This window comes from Strix aluco, chromosome 3, assembly GCF_031877795.1.
Source record: "Strix aluco isolate bStrAlu1 chromosome 3, bStrAlu1.hap1, whole genome shotgun sequence".
In the NCBI taxonomy this organism is placed as follows: Eukaryota; Metazoa; Chordata; class Aves; order Strigiformes; family Strigidae; genus Strix; species Strix aluco.
In genome coordinates, this window is record NC_133933.1 from 80,023,350 (window position 1) to 80,041,715 (window position 18,366).

General features: G+C 43.7%; 1 protein-coding gene across 6 annotated transcripts in view; it reads left to right on the plus strand.

Annotated features, from left to right (window-relative positions):
• The window catches only part of FYN (FYN proto-oncogene, Src family tyrosine kinase), a 136,574-nt gene that overhangs the window by 114,190 nt on the left and 4,018 nt on the right, over nucleotides 1-18,366 (plus strand). For all 6 annotated transcript variants that reach the window (XM_074819302.1, XM_074819301.1, XM_074819304.1 and 3 more), the window contains 4 exons: nucleotides 1,072-1,251; nucleotides 3,094-3,170; nucleotides 3,274-3,427; nucleotides 11,910-12,041. In XM_074819302.1, coding sequence (XP_074675403.1) covers nucleotides 1,072-1,251; nucleotides 3,094-3,170; nucleotides 3,274-3,427; nucleotides 11,910-12,041 — 543 coding nt within the window. The remainder of the gene's footprint in view (nucleotides 1-1,071; nucleotides 1,252-3,093; nucleotides 3,171-3,273; nucleotides 3,428-11,909; nucleotides 12,042-18,366) is intronic.

Below are 18,366 nucleotides of genomic sequence, written 5' to 3' on the forward strand. Positions count from 1 at the left end.
ATTAATTCCTAAAGTCATTTAGCATTGTTCTGTCTTAACACGCAGCAGCTCCCTGTCAACAGATCACAGGTCCCATTCAAAGCCATTTCAGCCCTGGCTCTAGAGCAGGGTTATGGCAAGTCTGGGCAAGGAACAACGCGAAGGCACTAGAAAAGTGATATTTCTGTCTTTCTTAATAATTTTTTCTTCCTTTACCTTCTCCAGCCCCCAATCTCTCAAAAAAACTGTTAACATAGGTAGGTGTTTTGGGTTTTTTTTTTCCTTTCCAGTCCTCCTTCTCCCCCTTGCAAATACTAAAGTGAAGCCCCATGTCTGGTGGGATGCCCTGAGTCAGCATTCACCTGCAGTCTCCAGGTCCTTGTGCGGGCTTTCAGGTGTTACAGAAGACTTGGTAGATGATGGCTGAAAAATGGTTCAACTTGTCCATTTCAGTGCTGACTGCAAGTAAAGAACAAAGTGAAGTGGACAGGAACCACCTCGTTTTCAATCAGCAGCTGCTGGGCTTCTGGGGATGAGGAGGGGAAGGAAAAAGATGCATTTCGGTTTGGAAACACGCCCGTGTTTCTAAAATGAAATCGATTCAGAATTTGTTTCTTGGGAATTCCAAGTATTTTTTTCCTCTGACTCAGAACAAAAACAAAATGTTAAAATGTCTTGCAAATGAAAAGTTCTGGGTTTAACCGGTTTTATTATCCGAATCTGTGACTGGAGCTGTGTTGTTGTCTGTAGCAATTACTTGTTCGCAAGGGAATACACAAAGATGGGTTCCAGCAGTCCCATGCTTCTTACTCAGAGAAGGTATCTGTGAACATCAGTGGAAGGATTGTCTGAGTAGGACAACGGTGATTGTGCCCCAGTGCCAATGGGAATATTATTTTTCAGTATAATAGAAAAAGACTAAAATATGAGGGAGGTGTGGGAGGAATATAATGATAAGGCAACATGGGAAACCACACTTTAAAAAAATTATTATATTAAGTGTCCTTGCTAGTTTATTCCTCGGTTACATTAGGCATCAGGCAGAAAAAGGAGCAGAAGATGTTTAATCTAACTAAGTATCTGTGCTTGTAGGTACGTGGAACGGAAATACTAAAGTGGCTATCAAGACCCTGAAGCCTGGCACTATGTCTCCAGAATCCTTCTTAGAGGAAGCCCAAATCATGAAGAAGCTAAAACATGACAAATTGGTCCAACTTTATGCTGTGGTATCTGAAGAACCCATCTATATTGTCACAGAGTACATGAGCAAAGGTGAAGCCAGAGCTGCTGCCCTTGATAACAATATTTTATCTTTATTGATGCTCCTTGGGGATACTGAGGGAGGTGCTGTGTGATACATGAACAGCATGTGAGGAAGGAGAGAGGGAACGGGAAGATAAATTCACCTCTGGCTTCAGAAGAATTATGAATTCAACTCTGAGCTGGGCCCAAAACATGAAATCCACTAGATGTACAAAGAAAATTTGTGCTAGGTGAGGGAGGGGGAAGTTGGTGCAGCCTAAGTGATTGCAACTGCGTCAGCATCTGAACTTCCCTGACGAGTGGAGATCTGCATTTTCTAGGTTTGAATAATATTAAATGCCACTTCCCAAGATCCTAGCTTTTCCTGGTGCCAGAGAGTTCATATGGCATCTTCTTTCGGTGTTTACTTGTTGGCCTAAGATTTCTGTTTCTTCTCTTAGCAATTCTAAGTTCTGTCACATGCACCTCGCTCTCAGATCACAGCTTAATTTTCAGCCCACCCCATTTATCATTTTAATACGTGATTTGCACATATGATTCTTTCCCTCCTCTTTCCCTTTCCCTTTCCCCTTCTCTCTTTTCTTTTTTTTAAGCTACTTAACTGATAACGATGTAGTAAAAGGAAAAGGAAGACTTTTTGCTCCATCAGATCTCCAGCAGGGGTGCTGAGAGCAGAGCAAAAAATCTGCTTGTTTTGGAAAAGCAAATGAACCAAATAGGAAACATAAGTTCTCACAGGGAAGTTTCATTGTACATTGGAGGATACACTCTGAAATTTTAAGTGCATTTTTTCAGTCTATTTGGAGTTGATTTTTATTTTCCTGGCAGGTGCCTGCCCACCTCCCTCCTCAGAGGCATCCAAGCCCTGACTAACTCACACTTTAATCATATGTCTCAGTGACAAGCATGTGCTTTTTCCCCTTTAAAAAAAAAGACTTCTCAAAATCCTCCTGAAGTACGTGGTTTATTTTGGCTTACTTTACTAGTTTTTACTGTAACATTTTACATCTTTGGATCTGAGCTTGAGGCTGACGATTTATCAAGGGAGAAACGCCTAATCATCTGTCTTTTTCCCTTATTTATTAAACCAAATCACTGACCCTGTTTAAAGGAGACTGCGACACTTCTCTGTTTGAATACAAGATTGGGAAGGGAGCTATAGCATCCTAGGCTTTTTTTTAAAAGCTACAGGGAACCTCCTTGCTTTCCCTTGCACTGAGGAGCTATGTCCTTATTGCTTTTGCTAAAATTACTTTCATTTGATCTCTGCTTTGTCTTCTCTAGTTTTGCATAGTGGTCTTCTAAAATTAATGGTTCATGCTATATTTAGTTATGGGCTACCTAGAGAAGGAGCACTACTAATTTCTAAGGAAAAATAGCCTTTGTTAATGCTAGCCCCTTTGGGCTTACCAGGCTCCCGGCTGACTTTTCTTTTGGAGCAGGTTGAGCTGGGATCTGACTTTTTCCATAGCTTGTGTGGCTTGGAACTGAGCTGATGCTTTGCAGCTAGCTGGGGCCTTTAGAGAGCAGCAGGTATGTAGTTTCAAAGAGCACTGGAAAAGTTAAGAAAGATCAGCTTTCTCAGTAATGGTCAGGAAAATTAAAAACAATGTTTCTTTTCCCTGAAACTCTCTTTGGACTAGTGACGTATTCTTCTGCGAGCCAACCTTAAAGAAAAGTGAAACAAGTATAACAGGAGAATTCTAAGATATGGTGTGGTTTTTTTGAAACTGTCCACTCGAACTCAAAACACTGCTGTCTTTAATATTGCACATATTGCTGCACCTCCATCCTGATGAATAGCCATTGTTTCTCTAACATCTGTCTGTTGTGTCAACTTTGCATTTGCAGGGAGTTTGCTAGATTTCTTAAAAGATGGAGAAGGAAGAGCTTTGAAGTTACCGAATTTGGTGGACATGGCAGCCCAGGTCTGTCTTCAGAGTATTGAGTACTTAGGTGTATATGTTTTATAGCTCATGTATGTCTGAGTTTGTTTTAAAATGCACCGTTTGTGTTGCATGCTTCTCGCAGGTGGCTGCAGGAATGGCATACATTGAGCGAATGAATTACATACACAGAGATCTGCGGTCTGCAAACATTCTGGTGGGGAATGGCCTAATATGCAAGATTGCCGACTTTGGATTGGCAAGACTGATTGAAGACAACGAATATACTGCCAGACAAGGTAGATACAGCGGCAGGCGTAGCACTGTAGCACATCTTGTGACAGGAAGAGTGGTACATGGCTTTGAAAAGCTCTCTCTCATATGCTTTGGGGTTGCTTTCAGTAAATCCTGAACTCATATTAACTCCTAGCCCATAACGTCACTGCTGGAGGCATGTCCTAAAGAGATCATTTTATTTACTTGTCTTCCCTTTTAAAAATGACCAAAATGAAACAAAGATGATGAGTGAGAGCACGGGTGGGTGAAGTGACAGTAAAGACAAGATCCTCATGGTGCCATAACAAAGAGGGTACTTTAATTACCAGCCTTGAAAGCCTGAATGGGGTAATCCAGAAGAGCCTATGTAAGCTATTCCTTTCATAGTGTGCCTTCTAGTATTTACTAACCACTGTCAACATTGCTGTGCTACCGCTATCAACATTGTTGCACTATTCTTATTTTCTTCATTTCAAACGGGTCAAAGAATCGTGTCTCTATGCAGTGGAGCTGTCTCTCTGACCACTGTGTTTTCCTTGGGAACTTAAAAAGTTACTTTAATAGGAAAGCCGGTTTCCAGTGCCACACAGAGTGCTGGGCACAGCCGACCACTGATACACTATAAAAAAGTATCAAAGAGTATTGTAGCTTTTTTTAAACAGCATGTGTGTGTTCAGACTGAGCCATGACACAGTCTCTTTGTAGTTAGTCATTCTTTACAAGTCATGCTTAGTTGTCAGATGTTGATCCAAGTTTGCAGAGCTACAGTTTTGTTCTCTTTCTGTTGGCAGTACATTGGTAGTGCTTGCTCAATATCTGTCGGTAAATACCGCTTCATCCATTTCAGTGCCAAAGCTGAGGAGCGTCCCATTAAACCCTGTTGTATGTCGTCAGAAAGCACAGGTCGGTTAAGTACCTCATAACCTGCATTTACCCCTTCCTGTTGTGAGGTTTTTTTCTTGACCAGAAGTCCCTGTTTCAGCATGGATTTTGCCATTAATTCTTAGGAAAGAGCTAACCTCTTTCTGTAACTTTCAAGTGTTGACAGAAGGAGCCAGAGAGCTTCCAGCATGCCTTGTCTTGGCCTGGTAGCAGCAGCTCTCATGCCATTCACACCCCTCTGAACTGCTGTCAGCAGTACCTAGTCGCAGGGATGTGGACCACAGGCTGTGTCCACCCTAAAAGGTACTTGCTTCAGATTTGGACAGCGAGGCTTGAATATTTTGGGGGTGCCCTTGAAGAACCCATGGTAGGTACTCATGCAGAGAGTTAACAACTACTGATTTCAGCCTGAGGGTGGGAATTGTTCCTGACTAGAAAAAATAGCCTCGTGTCATTCTCTCCAGAGTAATAAGAGTGTCTGCAGACTCTGGTAGACAGAAAGCTGCCTGCTTGCCCTTCCCCTGTGTAAAATGAGAAGAGTTTTCCTTGCACGAGGCAGCCAGATCCAGTCTGCAAAATGGCTTTGAAAAAGTGTCCTGTATTATCTCTCTTTCTGTCTGTTTTACTGCCATGTCTTTTGTTCACTTTGGAAACCACCCAACGTATAGTTTGACATGACTAATTATTTGGTTTAATAGACAAGTATGTGACCTACTTCTGGCCAGATCTCTTCAGGCTCCTGATCCCTAGGAAATCCTGTGATGACCTGTTTGCTTCCTGGTTTAAATCCCTCAGAATAGTTTTGCCCTCTTCACATGTTAGAAAGCTGTGAAAACCTGTCTGACTGATGTTGGGGACAAGCTTTGATTTTTTTAAGACAATGAAAATTACTGGATTTTGGGTGGGAAAACTTTGAGCTGAGAAAAGCCTCACACTGGGACTGGCAGAGAGAGGAAGTGTAGTCATTGCTATCTCCTGCACTTTTTCCATGGCAGAAATCACTTGTATTGTGGAAAAAGTGACTGGGAAGGGAGAAGTATTTGGCTTTTAACCTGCATTGCTGATGATCCGGAGATCTGAGTTGTGTTTGCCTGGCTTCATCTCACGGTACCGGTATGGAGAAGACACCCATCCTTCCCATAGTTCAGGGCAATGGACAATACTTCCTTCCTCTGACCACAGGGTCAGGCTTAAATCCTTCAGAACTACAGAATTCCTTAGAAGAGAGACCCAAAGAGCTGTAATCACAGGCATCTTGTAGAAAGGTTTTCCTACTTTCAGTAATGTTATTTTGACCCTTTCTTAAGTGGTAGCTTGTTCTAGGGAGGGGCACATTTTTGACCAAGCAGCACACTCTCAATTTACATTTCATTGCAATTAACCTGGATTTCAAGCCAGTCGGGCAGCCAGGGTGAGCCTAGGACCTTTAATTTACTGAGGAAGAGACATGGCTTCTAATGTGCCACTGGAATTTTTCTTCAAGTGGGATTCAGTCCTGGTCTGTTTAGTTAAACTTCAGTTTGAGCATTGCTTGGTGGAGACCACAGTATCAGAAGGAAATGGTTGCCTCTGCTTGTTTCCCATGACCTATTACTTCAGCCTCTAAGGGGATGCATCTGGGGACTGCTCTGTTTATCTAGCTGACTACTGCTTCAGTGGGAATTTTGACACAGAAGGAGAGCCTGGCCAGCAGAGGGGAGGGGGACGGGGCGCGCTCCAGACTGGCAGCTCCTGTGGGAGAAAGGAAATGTTTTGCCTTACAAAATCTGAAGATTAAAGCTTCTGGTCACTCCTCAGCAGTCGTCCTTCTCTTGGCTTAAGTGTGTTAATACAGAGCTCATTGTTGGCGTGGGGAAGAGGTGCTTTTCTCCAGCCTTGCTTGATCTTCTACTCCCTTCCCCCACTGTCACTTTTGTCTCCGATTAAATATGTTGAAAGGAAACAGATGGGGATGCTTTGAGACCCAGCAGGCTAAAGTGCAGGATTCCTGAACCTGTGTGGGTATTACCGAGCCTGGTGGTAACGTTTTACTGACCGGTTTATTTTCTTTTTGGTTTGAACAAAGGAGGCCTGACTGTTCCTGATTTATGAGAGGTAAATAAAAAGTGGTTCGTTGTCTGCACTGCCATTTCTCAGCAATCGTCAGGAAGGAAAGAGATGGTCATGCCACTAATGATTTAAAGTGTGTGACTAGCAGCTATACACTGCCATTAAATAATGCAAAAAAAGTTCTTGGCTTGTAATGAGTATTTGGCTCCTCTTGCTTTTAGAGGAAGTGAGTAATCAAAGGGGAAAAACATGCCTGTTAAAGTGACGCCCATTTTAAAGGCTACACTGGTGGACTGTATTGCAGCCTGCATCACTGGGTCTTGCTTCTTTTGGCTGTTGCTGTTGCAACATTTTCCCCCCCGGCCAGCATCAGGCATTCGGTCTTGTTTCCTTCCATCGGTGATGATGTTTGTGTCAGTCCTGTAAGGCAAGACTTAAAAATCCTGATATCCTACAGGACAGAGAGAAACTTCCCATCACCTCCAACACAAGATTTCCCATGCAGTTCTGCTACCCTTACACTGATCTGGTTCACAGCTCTGTGGAGTTTTGGCCAAGCACATGGCATTTTTGAGGAGAGTGCTGAGTGCTCCACAGAGTTGCTTGGGAAGAGTTGTTACTATTCTAAGCAGTAGCAGCTGATACAAATTTAAAATTGCCTTAATAAAAAAAATGAGCAAAGTTATTTTCCAGGCTGTGTTTCTACTGCATACACTGGCAGCACTTGCAGCAGTGCCGCTCCAAGCACACATGAAACAATAAGGATCTTTCTGATGCCTTCCAGACAAGTCAGAGCTATTTTGGGAACTCTAGTACGTGTTTGTAAACTCTCAGATCATTTTTGCCTCCTTAACACTTAGAAATATCTCCTTCCTGCCCTGCTTAAAAACAAGTGATGCTTCTTATTTTGATTTCCTAGAAATGAGCAGGGATTTTTCCCCCCTTCTAGGCTCTCCCCAGTCCTTTTGCAGGGACTTGGCTCACAGCTCACAAGCTAATCAGATCTCTCTTGTTCACAACTGACTGTGCTGCAGGCTGTAATATCCAGGGCTTTGTCCTTGCTCTTTACCTGCCATTCCCCAGGCCAGCCGTGGAGCAGACAGGAGGAAGGACTCTTGCTTCTCAACAGCCAGCCCCCGGGGTCCCAGAGGGGAATCACTGATATGCTCCTACAGAGATGCCATCTGCTCTGCGAGAAGGAGCACGGCCGGGTCAAGAGGAAGGGCGAGGGGAAGTGGGGGTCGTGCAGGCAGAGGGAGAGAGGGGTGTCTAGACCCGCAGTTCCGCCTCTTGTCCCCCACTTCCCGGGGAGGGGTCAGCCTGCGGAGCCTGCTTCTGATCACTGATGTTTTGCCAGGCTTGTAATTTCATGTTCGTTCTCACAGCACAAAAAATGTAATTGCGCAGTCCCTCCCACACGGCACTCATCATCGCCTACCAGGGCTGACTCGTTTCCTGTTACATGCTTGCTTCAGCACTTCATTTTTACCTTTTGAGGCTTTCCCTTTCCAGCCTCAGGAGCAATTTGGTGCTGCACTACGTTCTCTGGTCGCTATTGCAAGAATTCCCCTGGGTTTTGGGTCTTAGAGCTTTGGGTGCTGCATTGGGTTTGGTTTTAAGGTTCTAGAGGTAGCAGCTTTGTAGCATTTCTGGAAACAGGATCATTATCAAACTGGCAGTGGCTCTGGGGCATGAATTTCAGAGGTTTCTGCTTCGTTGAGATTTAGACCTGAAAAAACAAAGCTCTGAGGGATTTTCCCTCGCCTCAGAAGAAACCATGCTGAGAGTTGTACGTCAAGGTCACTCAGTTATCCCAGCCCCCTCCGCTCCTTCCTCATCACATGACCTGCTTATAGCTGACAAAGAATTAAAGCAGGGCCACGGATTGATTTTTCCCAAGGAAATCCTCCTGGGAGATAACCTGTGTGAATGTCTGGGCAGAGCCGGGCAGAGGTCCTAAGAACAAGGATGAGGCTCACAAAAATCCTCAGAGGTAGAAGGCAGGGCTGGCTGTTCTAACAGTAAATTGTATGAGCAGCTCTGGCTTGATGTGGTTTTGAGCAGTGCAGAAACCCAAAAAAGGCTTTCCCCAGGCTGAAATGTTTCAAAAAAGGGACAGAGATAAAAGCTGCAGATTAGTATCTTGCTCTGGGGCAAAGACAGGCTATCCTAGCTGCAGATTAGTATCTCGCTCTGGGGCAAAGACAGGCTATCCTGACCTAATGAATGCGGTGTGCGGTTGGTTTGTACACATGGAGTTACTGACCTGCTAGTTTGTAATAAAATGGGTTCCGGCAAAAAAAAAAAGATAAATCCCCCCCACTGATATAAAATCTGCCTTCTAAGTAGGAGATGGGCTGCCTTGTCAGCTGGGGTAATTTGGCTTATCAGATTTATTAACATGCTTGTCAGTAATATGCATTTTATCTGATGCTCTGATGCTGTAATTTGTTTGCAGCACAAAGTCAGCTTGTTTAATAAGCTGCTGAGGCCTGGGCAGAGGGAGGGGATGGGTTTTTTAATCGGTGTGTTGAGAAGAGCATAAGCACGGAGACTGTGTGTCGGTCAGGAGTCGTGCACAGCATCTGGTCTGTGCAAATGCTTCGTATAGCAATAGCAATCAGGAGGCTTTGGAGCAGTGCTCCACACATTCAGGGATTTTTGTGTTTTCACAGAAGCACACTGCATATGTCTCCAGTGCCAGACATTAGACGGGAGGCAGCACCTTGGGGGGATCCCTGTTAGACACACACAGCCCCCCCTGCCCCATTCACACAGGCTGTATGTGATCTCTTTGTGTTATGGCAGTGAATGCCTTGTACCTGCGGCTGTGCAGGTGGCCAGCCTGTCCTCACTGGTCTCTCCTCTCCCCTTACTGATGGCTCTGCCATACTGGATTGCAGGCTTTCTTGGACCATGTAGCCTCCCGCACATGTTGCTGGTCCGGAAAACCACAAGGCAGGGCTCTACTAACAACCTCTCTGCCAACTTGCCTTTCCCTCCTCCCCATCTATCACTTCAAACCAAAGTTCAGGAAATACTGCACAAAATGCAGAACATGTGATTTTTGTATTAATTATTTCATCCAGAGGATCACCCATAGCAGGGGCAACATAGAAATGTAATGAGTAGCTATCCTGTCATTGGAAAATCCACAGCACAGACCATTTGTCTTCTCCAGCAGTGCTTATCACAGTCCAGTGGGGTTTGTACTGCTCTAGCTCTCAGGAAAAGGGATGTGCTGGAATTTTCCCCCGTCCTCACTTACTTACCTCGCTTCAGATCTTCCCGTGGTCCCTCAACATACCACATACTCACCTCCCAGTGCCATACCGGCAGTAGATGAGGAGGGCAAAAATACCAGGGGAGTTGGCCACAAAGGAGTCTGAAGAGATTTCTTTCCTCCAAAGATGAGTTGTAGGTGGTTGCTACCTTTGGATCTGATTACGAAGCACCAGGGAATTAGACCAGGTTTGGCTCAGCTTCTCAGAAAAACACAACTGATTAAAGGGAAAAAAAAAAAAAAAGTTGAATAAAATGTGTGCAACATGTGAGTGAGCAAACCCTCATGCTTGGCTATCTCACACACCACCAGCCAACATCCAAGCCTTCAGGCTGCTGGCCAGCTGGGAGCTATTTGTTCAGCTGGCACGGTGTATGTGTACTCTCTCAGCTGCACATATGAGAGAGCACAGGGACACTGGCCCTCATATTCATGGCATGCCTGTGCAAGCCCATCTAAAGCCATGCACTGTTGGCCTGGGGAATCTGACCACCAGATACATGCAGCTTGCAGTTTTTCCAGGGATCAGAAAGGGGTGTATAGCCCCAGGATCTGCTGGTGGCTGGGGGAGCTGGTTGCCAACCCCACGTGCCTGCTGGTGCTGCTGAAGCGGGGCCAGCTTCCAGGACAGAGGCTGAAGTGATGGCAGGCTCTTGCTGCAGAGATCTCAGACATCATGGACAAGGCGGTTATTAAGAGAAGATGAAGTTCTCTAAATTTTGAGTCTTGTAAACTAAGATTGGTCCCACAAAGAAGTGTAAGTTAGGGAGATTGAGACCAAAGCTAAGCACCCAAATTTTAGCTCCTGCCTGCATATCAACTAGTGAAAATACAGAAGAGGCATGCTTTTTTGAAAGTGAATAGACATCCAAAAATCCTCCAGCATCTTTGCAGATCTAACCACTGATGTATTGTTGCTTGACTAGACTTAAGTTCCTGACTTCAGGTATTAGGGATTTGAAACTTTGACTTGCATCTTTTAATTTAGCAGGACTTACTTGAGCAACTGCAGTTTTCCCTAGAAAAACATATTTGTTTCTGAATAATATTCTCTCTTAGGATCCCTTACATGTAGAGCAGGAAAAATTTTAGCACACCTGATGTTTTACTAAGTAAGGAGATGAGAATTACCTTGTTTACTTTGTACTCTGAGTCATGTCAGATTGCAGAGTATAGCAGAAGATACAGGGCATTGAGCACTGGATGTGATGGCAGAACAGCGCCAGCAGGGAACTGTAAACAGTGCCGTAACTTCACTGTCTGAGAGTGATTTGTCCACGTTGTTACATTTTCCACACTCCTTCTGAAAGCTAAGGGAACTTTTATGAGAGGGTGGTGAGAAGTCAAAGTCAGTCTGTTTCCAAATTCAAGAGTGTTTGTCACTAGGGATCAGCAATAAGCAATGCAACTCTTTTGCCTGTATGTTAATACAAGACACCAGGGAAATGTCTGCATATTTTTTTGTACATACTATGAGTTAATTATTACCACAAGACTTTTCTTTAAAGTCATACTGAAAATATTTTCCCTAAGAAAACAGTAAATGATTGGAAAAGCAAATAAATCAGTGTTTAAAGGCTTGTTATCTTACCATCCATACCACAACTGGCTCCTGCAAGCTCTGATGATGGATGAGCACATTAGAACTGCACGTATTTAAGGCACTACAGGCTTTTCAGTGCCAGGAGCTTAAAGTACACTGTCAAGTTATAAATCACAGGCCAGAGTTGTGCCTTGACATCACTGCACTCCAAGCAACTCGAATGGCAATATTATTTGTAAGTCCTTGCATGTTTCTCATGAAATATTAGGTTTGTTTTTAATTTACGTTTTTACCATGTTTGTTTTGCATTTTCCTCAGCTTGAGCAGGGAAACTGGGAGGTACATTTCCAATAAATCTCACTTCTATTCATACGTGCTAACTGTGTTTGACTTGCAAATATCACAGGGAAATGTTAATTTAAAACATTCTAGGAGAAAGAATTTCTATTATATTAAGCTTATTGGTTTTAAAAACTTTTTCTTTTTATAAAACTTCAAACCTGAATTAAAATGTCTTAGCCTTCTCTTGGGGTGTGGGACAAACCCAACCCTTCCCTGCTAAGTCTTCCTTTCTGCCCTGCACATTCCACCCGCCTGTCCTCTCTGACCGTACTCCATGGAGCTGTTTGTTAACACTTGCCTTGCAGCTCTGCCCACCTGCACATGTTGCAGAACACAACAGTCACCTGCAAACTGGTACTTTGATTCTGTCTCTATTCTGATTAAGATTCCTTTACTCTTTCATTAGGTGCAAAGTTTCCCATTAAATGGACTGCGCCAGAAGCAGCATTGTATGGAAGGTTCACAATAAAGTCAGATGTATGGTCTTTTGGGATCCTACTGACAGAGCTGGTAACAAAAGGGAGAGTGCCATACCCAGGTAAGAAAACAGTCTGAGCCCTGCTTCACCTGGGGAAAGGAGTGGGAGTGAGCCATATGCTTAAATTGGAATATTTATTTTCACTGGGCTCAAAGGAGGATGGTTATCATGCATAAGTTCTGTGTAAGTTTGAAAACTCAATTTATTCTGTCAGTCTGGTTTTCTGTGAGGTTTGATGACTGTCTGAATGTCTAGTACTACCAGATCTTTTTTTTAGAAACTCTTAAATTTCAATCCTTGCTTTTGAGATGGATGGAAAGGAAAGAAAATAATTCTGTAATGCGCAGGCCAGAGCTCATGGCAGGGTCACAGAGGGGCCAGATTCTCTGCATGGGGGAACTGGAGGCCCCATGGCTCTTTGTTGAAACCCTGCCAAGTATCCAATGGATTAAGATTTGTAGGAGAGGTGATTGGATCTGCCTGTGCAGAAAGACCTTTTCATTCTGTTGCCCCCCTGAAGGTTGTAGGCATTCAGGTGAAGAGGAAAGAGGTGAGGTGAAAGCAGTGCACTACGTGGAAAAGAACCTAATCCCTTCATTTTCTTATCAGCACAGATACTAACAACAGGGCATCTAGCTGCATCTTTATTCTTTTCATACAAGAAAAATTCTCTAAATACTCACCAGTACGGCTGTGTGCACTGCAGCTGATTTAATGGAAAGTGCCCTAAAGCGGTTCCGATTTTCCAGTCTGTGCCATGATCAAGCAGTCAGATCCATACATCAAATTGCGCAGGAGAAGCATCAGGGTGGAGTTCAGTTTATCCTGTGGTATCTTATGCCACTTCAGAAGACTGAACTCAGCAAAACTAAACTTTCAGAGTTTTACCAGGAATTTCAACTTTGCTGGTGGCTAGCAGCCAGTAGCTGATTATTTGGGAGCAGAATATAGGAACTGGAAGGCTTCTTGTGATCAACAGTGAATTTTGGCATGATTAACAGGGAGCAGCTTAGCAAAGCTGTGATTGTGACAACAGAATGAGGTAGCAGAAAGTGAGATGACGTGTTTCTGTGGGATGGATGAGTCCCTCTGCCCAGCACTTCCCCATGTGGTTAAAGAAGAGCGGGTGTTGCCAGGGCATGGAGTGGCTGTGTCAGTAGCTGGCGCAGAGGTTGCCATGAGGATTACTGGCAGTGGCGTGGGAGAGACGTGATTTCACCGGGTTTATTCAGGGTTAAATGCAGACATGGCACTATGTACAAAGGTCAAAGACAGAAAGAAGATGTGTAAGACTTAGCTGACACGGTGTTCCTCCCAGAGGGTGGGCAACGCTTCTCGCTGGACTGCAGGAAGAGAAAATTCCTAGTCACTACCAGGGGAGTGGATGCACAGGGGCTCTTGCCAGCCAGGGCAGAGTTAAGGCAATTTTTTTTTCCCTGAGCTCCACATTGGTAGGGCAGAGATGCTCAGTGACTAGCCTTCTCTCCTATCACATACATGAGCACAGACATATGCACACACAGGGAAAATACTACTCCGAGCAAAAGTCACCATCTAAACCCTATGTTAACTCACAAGTTTGTAACTGAACACAGTGTTGGCCATGGCAGCAGAGGATATCTGCATTTCACAAGTGTTCCTTTCCCTCCCTGAAGGAGAAAGAGGCCACTGGATGTGCATTTAAGTGCTTGAAATATATAACTTCTTGTAGGACCCATGACAGGAATCTCAGGCATGGTCTGTGTTCTGAAAATGTGGATAGTTTTATTACGTAGCAATTTGAGCACATCAAAGACAACTAGCAGCATCTCTGCTCTCTCAGCACCATCCTCCCCCGTCATCCCTCACCACATAAAGCCCTCCCATACTGAAAGTCCTTCTGGCTCACTCTCCCCCACCCATGCTAGGAAGACATCAAGTAGCTGGAAGCAACTTTTTGTGTCACATATCACAAAGTCAGCAATTTTCTGGATGGTCATGTACTGCCTTGGTTACGCACTGCCCGAACTCTACACCAGGGCCCTTCCTTCCCACCAGGACTCCCACCCTGCTCAGCCAGGAGGCCTTAACCATTCTCATGGTCACCATCACTCCTCTCTCTGTCAGTTTTACCTAAGCGCAGCCTCTATTTTAAATTTGAATTTCCAAAGTCTTTAGAGATTTCAATTTGATCCCATTCCCCAGACCCTAACTGGGAAAGCTTTTATAGGCTGAGACAACGGTGGAGAGAAACTGGAGCCTTCTCAGAAGGGTCTGTCTTTGCATGTGGGTTGAAAAGAGGACTTGGACTTCCCAAGGTGACAAAGACCTCCTGAGCTCCTCAGAAAAGACTCTATTTTACCCTGACATACAAATGATCATCCATCCCTGCTTTATGCTGCAGAGAGGAAGGACCACCTGGAAGGATAAAGCTTCATGAGTTCAGATCCCTGCCTGGGACAGGGAGTGGGGTTCAGATGCACCCACAGGGCTTCTCCTGCCATCACAGCATGGCTTGCACAAGGAGGAAAAGATGGGAGTTCAACAACCCTGAGAGGCAAGACTCAGTCCTCTTCACCCAGGTAGACAACCTATAGGTGAGAGAATGCAGTTTGTAGGCACCGCCAACCACTTTGGCACCCAAGGCATGTGGATTTGCAAGCTCTGGAAAGGGTCAGCCTTGAAACAAAGAGGGTCATGGAGCTATGGCTCTGCTGTAATACCCAGTTTCTGAAACAGTTGTGGGTATGTTGTCCTGATGTTCCTGCTTACAGCATGTAGCAGGCCGGGGGGAGTGGGGAGAGGCCCTCAGACAAAGGGATTGCTCTCTTGCTTGACAAGATCTTAGTGCCTGAAGAGGTTATTTATAGCACACATCCCAGTTCTGTGGTGGTAACCATGTCTGCAGGGCACTGTACCTCATGCCTTGGAGAACCAGGCATTGTTTTAAGCTTGTGTAGGAGGGAGAAACACAAAGAGGAGGACAGAAGAAGTCAGGCAGTATATAGGAGAAGAACAGACTGTGTGGAACAGGACTTGGCCTTCATTGGCCCCCAGATTTCAACTAGTTCCTCTCCTGATGCTCCGTTTTGGAAAAGCATTTTGGAGCAGTGGCAGGACACATGAGCCATGAATGTTTTCCTGTCAGAAATGAAGATCAGGCTAGAGTTCATAATCAAGCCTTGCCCCAGACCCTATAGCTCCTACAAGCAAGACTGACTTTTTGACAGGTGTCCTCATCTTCATCCTTCAACCAAGCCTGTTTCTCTGTCAATGAACATAATGGACTGCTATGATAACTAATTTATTAGTGCTTTTCCTAGCCTTCCCTAATGTGTTCCCATTCTTTTCACAAGGCAGCAGACTGAAATAAGCAACTTCCAGTCTTTCTGGGCATTGAGGTTCTGTTTCCACTATTACAGTGGGGAAGTAAAACCTAGATATGGGCAGAAGAGGAGCCAAGTTTAAAAAATAGTCTGCTTAGTCGACATTTTTCAGTGTCTGTTTCCTTCCTCTTTCACAAGTTCCCCTTGGATCTTAGTTTTGGGTTTTTCAATGGAGTTTAAGGGTAGGAGGCTGCATTTCTCTAGCAGCAGTCAGAGAATTGGGGTTTTGTTTAACATGTTGCCTTTTGGATAGGCAAAAATCTCAGTTGCACTGAACAAGTACCTCTGACCTTGCCTCTTCTGCTTTCTGCTGCACTTGTCACATCAAGACCATTTACATTTTATATCTAGTGTGACAGCCACCACGATGCTATCCACATTGCTGCCTCTAGCCAGGCAGGTCTTTGAGTCTGGGCTCCAAGCAGCTCTGCAGCCCCTGGGGAGCTGTGTTCAGCCTCTGCATCCCTGGGGGAAGCTGGGCCACAAGTTCACAAGAGTGCATGGTACACTGGTCAAGGTTGGGTACACTGGTCAAGGTTGGGGCCAAGTGCACATCAGTGAGCCAGCATAGGTGTGTGTACCATCATCACGGATGGTAGATAAGGAGTTGAGAGAGATGGATACTCAGCACATAGCACAGATAAGCTCAGGTGGGTTTCTTTGTGAGAAGGAAATCTCCTCTCACAAATGCTGTAGCTCAGAGTTGCATCTCTTATACCAAGCAAATAATAACTTATTTTAAAAAACCAAAACCAAAACTAACAAACTAAAAAAAAAAAATTAATCAGATATTAATAGCCTAGCTTTGTGGGTGTTTTGAGGATGAGGAGTTGATGGGGGTTTTCAGGCCTTAATTTCTAAATGAAGTGTCATAACTTACAGATTTTTAAAACTTGGTTTTACTTTTGCACAGAAATAACTAGGTTCATATTTACTCAGTAAGAACAGCATTATGCTGCAAAGGTTGTCTTCCTTTAGGAGCAGCTTTCCTGTTCCCTTCAGTGCACTATCATGCCTGTGTATGGAATAATCTTCCTGCCTAAGTCCCATATCCCATCCCTGTGCCCTCCCCTGGCTTTTGCTTGGGGCTGTCCATGAAAGTTAGAAATTCTGCATCTAGATCAAACTGAACAAAACCCAAAAATCAACCTATCTCCATTGTAACCCTCTCTTTTGAGAGCATGCTCTGAGTGCCAACGTGATCCAGCCCCTCTGGAGGACTACACAGTTTTACATTCTCAGCTGTACTAGAGAAGGGCCAACATGTCCATGTCTGAGGAACCTTTGAACATGAGCAGAGGCACAGCTCTGGGTTCTTGGAAAATCTGAAATACAGCATTTCTGGGGATAGGCAGCAGCTGAGCTGTTGATTTGAGTCCTACTTTAAGCATTTATGTCTGTATTAGTTTGATCATTGGTCTGAAAGCACATCTGCTGTGCTCCATCTAATCAAGTTCCTCAGAGCACTCCAAAGCACTTTCAAGTGTTTTCTTTAGCCACAACTGGAAACTTTACATCCTCTTTTATGTCACAGTAACTCTTACTACTGCAGGTTTTCTAGGAAGAGTCAAGCAGCATTATGTTTCTGTCCTCAGTACGTATGGACAGTACATTTGTATTGTGCTGAGCATTAAAGTAGCTATATCCTGTGGAATCCTAAGGTTATTGGAGGTTTCACTAATAAAGCTGGATGGTGGGAGGTTTTCATATTTGGTCTTCTCAGGGAAAAAAAGCTAATGGAAAAGCCATCTTTTGGAATTTGGATATTTCCTTCTTGGTCCAAATAGTAATTCTAGAAACATCATTAGCAAAAACTGATTCTTCGAGCAGGTGAAATAGCTGTAATCTACAGAAGAATATTGCTGAGTATTTTATTCTACAGATTTAAGGATTTTATGATAAACTTTTAAGGGTCTAGAAGCGTACTGCAAGCAGAATTTCATTTATTATTTACTAAAAGAGTTGAAACTCTTGGGTATTCATTAGGAGAGAGGAGTTGTACAGACTGCTCAAGTATTCTCTGTGGTGTTAGAAGTGCAGATACAACAAGCTCCCACTATCAAAAGAGAAACATTAAAACTTGTAGGATAAGATAAGTGAATATAGATAATAGGTTTGTAAACATAAATAGGCCTTTTCAGCCATAAAAAGTATACCTGAAGCACTGCTGTTTTTATAAGTCTGACTAATAATCCAATCGATTTTGAAAAAAATTTGAAACTCCTTTTCTAAATGAGCAGTACACGTCAAAACTGACAAAATTTCTTTGGCATATCCTGGGTGCTGCAGCACTTGCTGGATGTATGAATTCCAGTAAGAAACATGAGGTTTCTTGTTTGAAACTGAACTTGGTTTAGTTTCATATCTGAGTTTTACTGGGAGGGAGGGGGAAAGAGAAAGGAAAAGAAGGGCATTTTCCTGGAGTATACCGTGATGAGAAGACATAGCTTGACTGATTTTCCAGGGACAAAAAATGACTATGATTTCAGACAGCAATGTCTCTTTTATGTTCTTTTTTCTATCTTTTTTTTTTTTTAAATGCGAAGTGAAGAGCTGTTTATGTTTTTCCTCCCCTCTCTCTCTCCTCAGGGTTTTTCTTCCAGCATACAGTTCATTATCGAGTTTCAGAGTGTGCTTTGCAGCAACTGAGTAATACACTGAATAAAAATACCAAACATTTGATATCTTAGAATAACAAATCAGTTGGGAAGGAGCTTTTCTGCTGCTGTTGCTCCCAGTCATGTTGTACTTAAAGAGGTACTGCAAAAATAAAAACAAAGAAGGCAGTTTGTTTGTGATTTAGGTATATACAATGGATGAGTTACTAGTAACACTTATTTTCATAGTCTTTAATATGTAAGGGAAGCAAAAACAGCAGAAGTTCTTACCTCAAAACATGAGGTAGTTCAGCTGATTCAAAGACAAAAATATGAAAAAAGTGTGCAGATTTTTGTCCAAAACAGAAATTTTAAAAACTTATATTGAGAATACAACATGAGCAAAATGCCCGTTTTTCTCTT